This window comes from Mytilus californianus, unplaced genomic scaffold (assembly GCF_021869535.1).
Source record: "Mytilus californianus isolate M0D057914Y unplaced genomic scaffold, xbMytCali1.0.p SCAF_3, whole genome shotgun sequence".
NCBI classification, from domain to species: domain Eukaryota; kingdom Metazoa; phylum Mollusca; class Bivalvia; order Mytilida; family Mytilidae; genus Mytilus; species Mytilus californianus.
This window is the reverse complement of record NW_026262679.1, coordinates 43379172-43391622: the sequence shown is the minus strand read 5'-3', so window position 1 is coordinate 43391622 and position 12451 is coordinate 43379172. Positions and strand designations below refer to the sequence as shown.

The 12451-nt window shown below is 32.4% G+C and overlaps 1 protein-coding gene across 4 annotated transcripts in view; it reads left to right on the top strand.

Moving 5' to 3' along the window:
• The window catches only part of LOC127734631 (alpha-2-macroglobulin-like), a 150245-nt gene extending 139792 nt beyond the window's left edge, over nt 1–10453 (top strand). For all 4 annotated transcript variants that reach the window (XM_052244611.1, XM_052244607.1, XM_052244609.1 and 1 more), the window contains 6 exons: nt 816–918; nt 1491–1640; nt 2916–2953; nt 3697–3772; nt 6108–6254; nt 9350–10453. In XM_052244611.1, the coding sequence (XP_052100571.1) occupies nt 816–918; nt 1491–1640; nt 2916–2953; nt 3697–3772; nt 6108–6254; nt 9350–9495 (660 nt within the window). In that variant the 3' untranslated portion in view covers nt 9496–10453. The remainder of the gene's footprint in view (nt 1–815; nt 919–1490; nt 1641–2915; nt 2954–3696; nt 3773–6107; nt 6255–9349) is intronic.
• The last annotated feature ends 1998 nt before the right edge of the window (nt 10454–12451 follow it).

Here is a 12451-nt window from a genome sequence, read left to right as displayed (position 1 = left end):
TGAAATTGGGTGGCGTCACTTTTACCGTTCATGAGTTATGCCCCTTTATAAATAAAAATTGCTAAATCTGTCGTTTCCGTTCTCTAAATTTAGTTTGCCTCATCCAAATGTTATGAAACTTATACACAATGCGTATTACCACAAAACCCAGATCAAGTTCGAAATTTGGTAGCGTCACTTTTACTGTTCATGAGTTATGCCCCTTTATAAATGGAAAAATTGCTAAATCTGTCGTTTCCGTTCTCTAACTTTAGTTTGCCTCAACCAAATGTTATGAAACTTATACACAATGCTTATTACCACAAAACACAGATCAAGTTCAAAATTGGGTGGCGTCACTTTTACCGTTCATGAGTTATGCCCCTTTATAAATGGGAAAATTGCGAAATCTGTCGTTTCCGTTCTCTAACTTCAGTATGCCTCAACCAAATGGTATGAAACTTATGCTTATAATCACAAAACGGTCTTAATTACGTGAATCCTGCATCTGTATGTGGAAGTTGACTCATGAGTTTTTACAAGCTGGGGCATCTGTGGCCCATAGACACTTTCTCCATTTATTTTGTACTGCAAACAGAATATTATTGGGAGTGGATGGCAGGATTCCAAAAAAATTTGGTGAATGATGTTTGATTTTTTCATTGCTCTTTTGAAAATGCAAAATTGCAGTTTTTGAATGCACATTTTTGACAAACTTTAAATGTTGAGTACTAGCATAATGATAAAAATGTCATTATTATTGTCATGACCATTAAATCTAACTGTATCTCTATATTAATAATTCAGTTAGTTGAAATAGTGTGTATTTATTTTAGTTGGACAGTACAAGAAAATGTTTCTTGGTAGATGTTGAACAGAATATAGAACTATCCGCTCCTAAACCTGCACAAGTTAAAGTGTATGATTACTATGAAACAGGTTAGTCCATCTATACATATCAGCTAAAAAAGGGGGAGGATTTGTTGCAGGAGATTTTATTTATCATGACCATATGACAGGTTAAAAACTTTCTATTATGTATTATGTATTTTGAATTGTTTTGATTTTACTTTAGCAGAGTGTCTGCAGGAAAGAGTTGCATGCATAATGTCAGGATTTCTTTTTCTTGGTTCAAATTCATGTAAATACAAATCAACAAACTTTTTTGAACCAGAAAGGGTAAAGATACACAGATACTGTATTAAAAACGCCACATGTGATTATTTATTGGAAGAATAAAAAAATTAATAAAATAGTCTCCAAAATGTACACTAAAATTGAACACAAGTTATACTGAATATTCATAACACAAACAAGGTTTTCTAAATACATTTTGTCTGAAAAGAGCAACACGGTTTTTAGTATCAAAAGTTCATTAGCAAAAATGTGAAAACACACAACATTCATAAATGGGGCAAATGAGTTACGAATATCTAGTTTCAGCTTTTTCTATAAGGAGTGTTATTAAAAACTGCAATTGCTGTACTAGGATGTATATTTTGTTGTTTTAGATTTTACCTTGATAGTCAATTACAAGATAAAAACAACATGTGGAACCAAAGAAGAACTGCCATACATAAGTGCTGAACAGTATTATAATGGTATACTTGTCAATCTTCCTGTAGATGAAATCGTTCAAGTCCGAGTTCCTCCAAGATTAGGTCAGTTGCTTAAAATTTAAAAGATGTTTAATGCTGTTTACATGTACATTGGTTAATGAGTGAGTCTTTCTTTTCCTCTTTTGTTAACAATAAAAGCAAAGAACTGATATATGCCTAAAATGAATTAATGAATCAAATGTAAATGCATACTTGATCATTGATTTATGTTTTTCGGTCTGTGCATCCGTTCATCCGTCCGTCCGTTCGTCCGTCTGTCCCGCTTCAGGTTAAAGTTTTTGGTCAAGGTAGTTTTTGATGAAGTTGAAGTCCAATCAACTTGAAACTTAGTACACATGTTCCCTATGATATGATCTTTCTAATTTTAATGCCAAATTAGAGTTTTGACCCCAATTTCACGGTCCACTTAACATAGAAAATGATAGTACGAGTGGGGCATCCGTGTACTATGGACACATTCTTGTTAACATTTCAATTATCAATTTGGTCCTTATAATTGATAGAAAAACTTTAGTTAATTGAATTAAAAGCAATACAGTGGACTCCATTTAATCACATAACACTTAATGAAATTGCATAATTTGGCTATTTGCATACCATTTTTCTACACAAACCCATTTCCTATTCATTGAATCTAAATTAAAAAAAAAATGGGTATTTGCAAGGCTTAATCAGTGGCCTTTCGGATTATTGCATAGAAAAAAATTGTCATCTAAATGTGTTAAGTTAGAATCTGAATTTTTTATTACTGGAAACAGCATAAGGTTAGTACATTCTTTCAAGTCATTGTTATTGCATGCATTTTAAATTTTTTGTTTTTGTTTTATATTCCCTTTTGTTTTGTTTTAAAAAAGTTTACAGCAGTTTCTTTTGTATTTATATATATAATGCCATGATGATTTATTTTGCCACAAGGTGTACAGATAAATTTATATCCCTTCTTCATGTTCATTATGATGTGAACTTCGTACACATGTTCAATATGTATGAATACATAGTTGACACCAATTCTGGCTTTAATGATGTGAACTTTTCAAAATATATGAAAAATTAAGGTTTAACCCAGATTTCAATGTTAAAAAATGTGTGTAAAATCAGTATGTTCATAGGTTAAAGTTTAGGGTTAAGGTACTTTAGTATGAAGTCATGGTCACATCAACATGAAACTTAAAAACGAGTTTACATTGTTGGTCTTTTCTTTAAGGTCCAATAACCTTCTTGACAGCAACATGTTCTGGAGAAAGAATAAAATTGCTATAAGTTAATTAAAGATCTTCTTTAGATGTTATGATTATATTTGATTTCATGTTGTTTCAGAGGGAAGTGGACTATTTAGACCTATTTCTCAGCAGCAAGTAAGTCACTACAACCTACAAGAATTCAAAATTAAAATATGTTCTATGGATTTCGTTATTCTATTGGATTGAAGAATTATTGTATATTCCTGGTTTTTCCAAAATCTGCATACAAGCCCATTAAAGGGGGGCTCTCTGCACAGAAGAACGCGAAATAAAATTGCAATTTCACGATGAACGAACAATTAAAAATTTCTTGCACGTTGATCTTTTTACCGATTTCACGAGACACAGTGAATAACGAACATTTTTCACGGCTGCACGTGAAATAAAAATGGCAAAACACGTTGCACGAAAATAACCCTTTACCACCCTCATAGAAAATTAACACTTGTTGGAATATTTAAATTCGTGGTTTACCTTAACCCACCACAATTGGTGTTCCATGAATAATAATGAATTAACAGTATATCATATCAAAAATAAGTTTTTTTTTTAGGATAGATACACCTTTGAATATATATACAATAAGTTTGATAATAATGTTAAAATGTATATACACCTATTTAATTTTTTTTTAGATAATTCATTCTATATTATAAAATGAATGCATAAATCATTTAAAGTGATTTTATACAATAAGTTTGATAATAATGTTAAAATGTATATACACCTATTTAATTTTTTTTTAGATAATTCATTCTATATTATAAAATGAATGCATAAATCATTTAAAGTGATTTGATGCAATAATTTTGTTTTGTTGATAAATGGTTATTAAAATGCTACATTTATCTTTATAGACTTGTCCAATGTGTTACAAAAGCGTGGACACCACAAGTAAAATCTTCAAGTCAATGGTTTGTGGATCAAAGAAAAGTAAGTTTTTTGGGAATTAATATTTTTGGTGGTAATGGTAAAATTGGTTGATTCAATTGTGTTCATGACGGTGAAAGTTGCTGATTCAGTTATTTTTAGAGTTGCAGTGGGATATAAACTGATTCAGTGTTTAGAGCGCAAATTGCAAATTTGCTTTACAAAGTTTGAGTGAAATGTGCTGAAATCAATTATTCTCAAGGTTTGAGTAAAATATCCAATTTGTGTTAATTTATGGTTAAGTACGTAGCATTTGCTCATTCAATTATTTTCATGGTTTAAATAAAAGCCGAGTGGTCAATTATTGCCATGATTTGAGTAAATATCACTATTTTAAGATTTATACATTTTTTGTACCATAACATATGTATTTGGTTTAAAAATTCAGCCTGTAGTTAGTTTCACCCATGAAATCCACATATTAAGGAACAAATGCTACATTGAATATGGATGTTTTTCCTCAAAAAAACAATCCACATTTGAATAATTTTTTGAATGACCAGTAGTACAAGTGTGTAGTTTGAGTGCGACCATTTGTATACTTTGTTTTTTTTTATGCCCCCACCATAGGCAATGGGGGCTTTATTTGTTGCCCTTGACCAACCGTCCGTCCCCTTTTTGTTTCCGCACTCTAACTTTAGTTTGCCTCATACAAATTTTATGAAACTTGTTCACAATGCTAAGAACCACAACACACAGACAGTTCGAATTTGGGTTGTGAGCCATTCACCGCTCTAGAGTTATGTCCCTTTTTGTCTCGCCTTGACGGCGACGGCGTCAACAATGTATTAGTTTGTGATTAGGTCTAGTTCATGGTGAACCACTAGTGGTAGGTCAATGATATTTGGTATGCAGTTGTATTAGCATTGGCACATCTCATTACCTTGGAGATAATTTGGCCCCACCCCCTCAGTCAAGGTCTATTGACTTTGAAACTTTTCATAGTTTACATGTATTAGTTTGTGATTAGGTCAATTTATGGGGAACCACTAGTGGTAGGTCAATGATATTTGGTATGCAGTTGTATAAGCATTGGCACATCTCATTACCATGGAGATTATTTGGCCCCGCCCCCTCAGTCAAGGTCTATTGACTTTGAAACTTTTCATACTTACATGTATTAGTTTGTGATTAGGTCAATTTATTGGGAACCACTAGTGGTACATGTAGGTCAATAATATTTGGTATGCAGTTGTATAAGCATTGGCATATCTCATTTCCATGGAGATTATTTGGCTCCGCCCCCTTAGTCATGGTCTATAGACTGAAAATTTTGCTACGTTAACATGTATTAGTTTGTGATTAGGTCAGTTCAAGGGGAACCATTAGTGGTAGGCCAATGTTAATTGGTGTTCAGTTGTATAAGCATTAGCACATCTCATTTCCACGGAGAATATTTGGCCCAGGCCCCCTCAGTCATTGTCTATTTACTTTGAAACTTTTGCTTAGTTTACATGTATTAGTTTGTGATTAGATCAGTTTAAGATGAACTGCTAATGTTAAGTCAATGATATCTGGTATGCAAATTTATTGGCATTTGCAAGTATCGTTTCCATGGAGATTATATAGCCCCACCCCTGATCATGGTTCATTGACTTTTAAACTTTTACATAGTTTACAAGTTAATGTTTGTGTTTAGGTTTGTTTAAAGGGAACGACTTATAATAAGTCAATGGTATTTGGTATGCAGTTGTATTAGCATTGGCACATCTCATTCCATGGAGATTGTTTAGCCATGTACCTTCAGTCATGGTTCATCGACCTTGAATATTTGCATTACTTACATATTAAAGTATTGCTATTTTAATTTCAACATTTGCATTATCAAAATTACAAAAAGGCGAGACATATCTCTGTGATAACAGTTTATTAACTTGGAAAATTGCATAGCTTGAGCGCTTGCATTTCTATCCTAGGACATATTCTTTTATTTTTTCAATGCTCTTCTCTTAAACCACTCGGGTACAATCAATGCAAAATTCAGTTAAAAATCCTGAGGGCACCTGTAACTAAGCTGTCAAAATTAAAAATGACTTTCAGCTTCAATTGCCACACTTTAATGAAAATATAACAAAGAAATTGATAAAAATTAAAAATCATTTTTTTAAGGAATTTGTTTACATCGTCGTCTTTTGGTCTCTGGTGGATAGTATGTAATAGAACATCTCATTATTAAAATCAATTTAGATTTAAAAATTTTAACTTTTTTTTCAAATTCGTAACAAGTGGGTCTTGGTACAACACAATATGCATGCTTGCAACCCCCTTTTTAACAAGTTTAAGTCCAAGTACTGTCAAGATTAAGATTAAATTACTAATTATAAGGATTTTTTTTAAGTATACAAGGTACAAACAGGTCGGAGAGGAAAATATACATTGAAGATGTATGCCAATGTCAGGACAAAGAAGAAGGAAGTAGTTAATAAGTTTGTAAAGAAGAACTATAACTCAGATTGTACCTGTGACTTAATGAATGGTCAAAAAGGTAAGTGTTGATAGACAGCCAACATGGCAACAATTCTCCAAAAGTTTCATCAAACATTTTCTATTTGTATAAAACCAGAGAATAATGATCAAACAGCACAGAATAAAGGGCTAAAAACATTAGGAATTGAGGAAATGGGATGCTAAAATCTAAAGAATAGAGAATAATGGACAAAACATTAAAGAGTAGAGAAAAGTAGCATAAAACATTTTAAGTATACAGAAATGAAGATCTCCAATCTAGACTCTAATAGTATGGGTATAACCAGAATTTTATCATATTCATTTTTAGTGTTGTTAAATAATCCGTAAGCAAAATGCAATTTATTTTTCATACATAAAATAAACATTGGAATCGATTTGTGGATTTATAACCTTACCTTTGATCAGTCAGAATAAATGCTTACTCCTATTTTGATAAAAGAACATCACAATTTTCGAGCTGTATTGATGTAATTGTATTTTTGTCTCTCTTGCTAAGAAAATCACAGAATGTGAGAAGTAGGGATGCTAATAAGGTGGTAACAGATTTAACTTCTTGTATATAGAGTAATATTTTAGTAGGAAGAAAAGTCATATGTTGTCTCTAAAGAATCTCATCAAAGATACCAGGCTTATATTTTTGTACACCGGACTTGCTAACTAGAAAAGACTCCATAAGTGATGCTTTCATAAAAAAAAGTTGTGAGGCCGAATAAAGTACGAAATTAAAGATCATTAAGGACCCAAAATTCCAAAAGGTTTTGCCAAATACAGCTAAGGTTATCTATTCCTGGGGTAGACATTCTTAGTATTTCGAAAAATTCAAAGTTTTGTAAACAGTTTATAAAGAACCAATTTGACGACAGTTATATAAATCAATTTATAAATATGATTATATCAGTGATAGTTTATGTCAGCATGTAACATATGGCTTATGATCTGATGTTTTTGTCTGGCATTTGCAGTTTACCCTGACTATATTTTCATGTTTCATTTACTTTCTTAAGGGATATTTACTTAAAATTGTATTTTTAACACAACAAACATGGCTTCTATACTGTAAATAAAACATGCTCATGTTCTTTTTTTCTTTTTATGCCCCGCCGTAGCGGAGGGTGCATTAAGTTTTACCCTTGTCCGTCTGTCCGTCCGTACGTCCCGAAATTGATTTCCGTACTCTAACTTTAGTTTGCCTCAACTAAATGTTATGAAACTTATACACAATGCTTATTACCACAAAACACAGATCAAGATTGAATTTTGGTGGCGTCACTTGTACTGTTTTAGAGTTATGCCCCTTTAAAAATGGAAAAATTGCTGAATTTTTCGTTTCCGTTCTCTAACTTTAGTTTGTCTCAATCAGATGTTATGAAACTTATACACAATGCTTATTACCACAAAACACAAATCAAGTTTGAATTTCGTTGGTGTTTTGTTTACCATTCTAGAGTTATGGCTCTTAACAAATGGAAAAATTCTGAACTTTTCGTTTCCGTTCTCTAACTTTAGTTTGCCTCAACCAAATGTTATGAAACTTATACACAATGCTTATTACCACAAAACACAGATCAAGATTGAATTTTGGTGGGGTCACATTTACCGTTCTAGAGTTATGCCCCATTTAAAAATGGAAAAATTGCTGAATTTTTCGTTTCAGTTCTCAAACTTTAGTTTGCCTCAATCAAATGTTATGAAACTTATACACAATGCTTATTACCACAAAACACAGATCAAGTTTGAATTTCGTTGGTGTTTTGTTTACCATTCTGGAGTTATGACTTTACAAATGGAAAAATTCTGAATTTTTCGTTTCCATTCTCTAACTTTAGTTTGCCTCAACCAAATGTTATGAAACTTATACACAATGCTTATTACCACAAAACACAGATCAAGTTTGAATATTGATGGCGTCCTTTTTACTGTTCTAGAGTTATGCCCCTTTATTACATTATATGCAAGTGGGGGCATCATCTGTGTCCCATGGACACATTCCCCATTTATTTAGAATTTTCTCTTAATAAAGTCTCAAGCATTCTCCACTGAAGGTTTCAATATGGAAGAGCCACTTCATGTCTACGGAACAAGTTAAGAGATTTCAATAATATATGTACAAGCAGATTTTTCTTATCTCTTAGTTTTCTGAGCTATTGAGGACCAAATTTGACAGATTTTGGCTTATTTCTTTCAATATTTTTAAGAGGTTTACATGCATAAAAGGTGAATGTCATCAAATATTTGTGTTTTAATTGATTTAAATACTGTTGTGTTTAATAATGCTTTTTAAATTGATTATAAATGACCCATTAATTTTTTTTTGGGGGGGTGGGGGGGGGGGGGGAATAGAAAATAGCATGAGAGACAGCTTTTTATACGACCGCAAAAGATTTGCGTTCGCATAATGCTATCACGTCGTCGTCCGAAGACATTTGGTTTCCGGACAATAACTTTAGTTCAAGTGTATGGATCTCTATGAAATTTAACAAAAGGTTCAATACTGTAAAAGGAAGGTTGGGATTGTTTTAGGGGCCAAAAAGGGGCCCAAAACAAGCATTTTTCTAGTTTCAGGACAATAACTTGTGTATAAGTATTTTGATTGCTCTGAAATTGTACCACAAGGTTCAATAACACAAGTAGAAGGTTGGGATTCATTTTGGGGGTTATTGCCCAGACCGTTCAGGAATTAGGGGCCAAAACAAGCATTTTTCAATTTTTTTTCCTCAAGATTTAAGAAATTATCAATTTTCCAAAAAAAAAATTGGGGGTCACAATTTATTTTGCTAATTCTTTGTATATAGTCTGAAAACAGATTTACTAAGTATTGCACAACAGCACAGTGTATTGCACAACAGCAAGAAATCTTCAATTGAATATAAATTCAAATCATATGACCAATTTCAAGTTCTTTGACTACATTTATTCTGTGTCCGAAACCTATAATGTGTCAAATATTTAATTACAATCCAAATTCAGACCTGTATCAAGCTTGAATATTGTGTCCATTTTTGCCCCAACTGTTTAGGGTTTGACCTCTGCGGTCGTATCCAGCTGTCCTCGGCGAAGCACTTTATTTTTTGTTGGCAAGATATAATTTAATCTCTCTTTTTCTCTTTTTAGGTAAAGTTCTGGTATTTTCAGAAAGAGACACCTTGGATACTAAAACAAGAACATTAACAATAAATGGCTCTAGCAAAATAGTCAAAGTCAGCAAAGCTTTAGAGAAGGCAGTTTGGCGTCTTGTTAGAAAAAAAAGATGTCGATAAATAATCAAATTCTGCCAGTCAGTATTGTATTTTTATACTCTTTATTTTTTAAGAAGAAAATGATATTTTTGTATTTTATATATTTTTTTTATAATCATTGTACATTAAGAAATCCATTTTAAAAAGTTTGTCGTGTAGCAAATGAACGGGTTGTTCTTTTTCCACCTGTCTCTCTTATTTGTCGCTAGTACTTATATAAACAGTTACAAGTATATTTTTATCAATTATTGAATAACATTTTAAACATACATTTTTAAGGGGTTGTAAACATTTTGTATATGTCTTTTTTTTTAATCTTTTTTAAATATCTAGTTAAATTTTATGATTTTAAATTCCATTTTATATGACTTACAAGAAAATTTTAATTATTCATTTCTATTAGATCAATTTCTAGATAATTTTTTGAGAATTTCTTATATGACCAAAATTGTGGTATTAATGATATTGATATTTTAATTTTTGTTATCTCATTTCTCTGTGCAGATTATCATGTTTGTAAAATATCTAGTAATATTGAATGATTTTTATAAATACATTTTTCTAGTCGCATAATAGCTAGTCAAAATTTAGCATTGTTTACAAAAAATACTCAAGTTTTCAAATAAACTTTTTTCTCAATATATTATGCATCTCACAACAAAAGTTATGTACCACTGCCATTCTTTCCTCTAAATATCAGTAGAATATCATATAGTTGAGCCAAGGAATGTAAACAACAAACATGTCAATACAACATGGGTACATTTATGAAAATAATTTGGTTTTATTTTGGTAGTATGTACTATATATATATATATATATGATAAATATGACTACTTAGATAAAAAACTAGTATTCCCATGTAAAGATTGTCATGTCATGATGGATGTCTGTACAATTCTCATGTATATCATTAACAGCAATTGAACAAACAAAAACAACCAAATGATATATAATTTTCATTAAATTAGTGAATCTCTGCAGTGTTTTTTTTATTATATTGTGTGTATATTGCCTATTCCAAAGTAACCCTATTTCATAAATACACATGTCCTGCCTGCGATAAAAAATGTCTCATAATGCTAGACATAGGTGTGGCTTTTCCAGCAGTGTTGATGAGCGTCAACAAAGGAACTACCTGTGATAGATCAATGATACTTTCTATAAAGTTGCATTGCTATCATTGCATATCAGTTTGACAACTATTTTGAGGCCCTGCCCCCTAGGTCATGGTACATGAACTTTCAATTAACAAGCAATTTTCAATGTTAAGTTTTCTTCTTAAGTTAGGTTGATAGGAACTACTTTTGATAGATCAATGATATTTTTTTTAAAGTTGCATTACTATTATTACATTTCAGTTTATCAACCATTTCGAGAGCCTGCCCCCTAGGTCATGGTCCAGTGACTTTGAATTAATTAGCAATTTCCAATGTTAAGTTTTCTGCTTAAATCTGTTTGTTCGGAACTACTTGTGATAGATCAATCATATTTTTGTCCCCCCGTGTAATGCATTGCTGGGGACATGGAAATACCGGGCGTCTGTCCCGTCTAGTTAGGGCTCTCACATGTAAAATTCATGCCAGATTTTTATCATAGGTTTATATCAGCAATGTCTTGGACAAGTTCGAAAATCAGGCCTTGACGGAGTCAAAAAGCAAGACATAGGTATGCTGTTTCCGGCGGCGGCAGCGTTAACAATGTATTAGTTTGTGATTAGGTCTAGTTCATGGTGAACCACTAGTGGTAGGTCAGTGATATTTGGTATGCAGTTGTATAAGCATTGGCACATCTCATTACCATGGAGATTATTTGGCCCAGCTCCCTCAGTCAAGGTCTATTGACTTTGAAACTTTGCTTAGTTTACATGTATTAGTTTTTGATTAGGTCAGTTTATGGGGAACCATTAGTGGTAGGTCAATGATATTTGGTATGCAGTTGTATTAGCTTTGACATATCTCATTACCATGGGGATTATTTGGCCCCGCCCCCTCAGTCAAGGTCTATTGACTTTGAAACTTTGCTTAGTTTACATGTATTAGTTTGTGATTAGGTCAGTTTATGGGGAACCATTAGTGGAAGGTCAATGATATTTGGTATGCAGTTGTATTAGCTTTGACATATCTCATTACCATGGGGATTATTTGGCCCCGCCACATCAGTCAAGGTCTATTGACTTTGAAACTGCTTAGTTTACATGTATTAGTTTGTGATTAGGTCAGTTTATGGGGAACCATTAGTGGAAGGTCAATGATATTTGGTATGCAGTTGTATTAGCTTTGACATATCTCATTACCATGGGGATTATTTGGTCCCGCCCCCTCAGTCAAGGTCTATTGACTTTGAAACTTTGCTTAGTTTACATGTATTAGTTTGTGATTAGGTCAGTTTATGGGGAACCATTAGTGGTAGGTCAATGATATTTGATATGCAGTTGTATAAGCATTGGCATATCTCATTTCCATGGAGATTATTTGGCCCCACCTCCTCATTCATGGTCTATTGACTTTGAAACTTTTGCTTAGTTTTCATGTATTAGTTTGTGATTAGGTCAGTTTAAGGGGAACTGTTAGTGGTAGGTCAATGATAACTGGTATGCAGTTGTATAAGCATTAGCACATCTCATTTCCATGGAGAATATTTGGTCCTTACCCCTCATTCATGGTCTATTGACTTTGAAATTTTTGCTTAGTTTACATGTATTAGTGTGTGATTAGGTCAGTTTAAGATAACCACTAATGTTGTCAATGATATTCGGTATGCAAATGTATTGGCATTTGCAAGTTTCATTTCCATGGAGATTATATAACCCCACCCCTTAACTATGGTTCATTGACTTTGAACTTTTTACATAGTTTACAAGTTAATGTTTGTGTTTAGGTTTGTTTAAAGGGAAAAGTCAATGGTATTTGGTTTGCAGTTGTATTAGCATTGGCACATCTCATTTCCATGGAGATTGTTTAGCCCTGTACCTTCA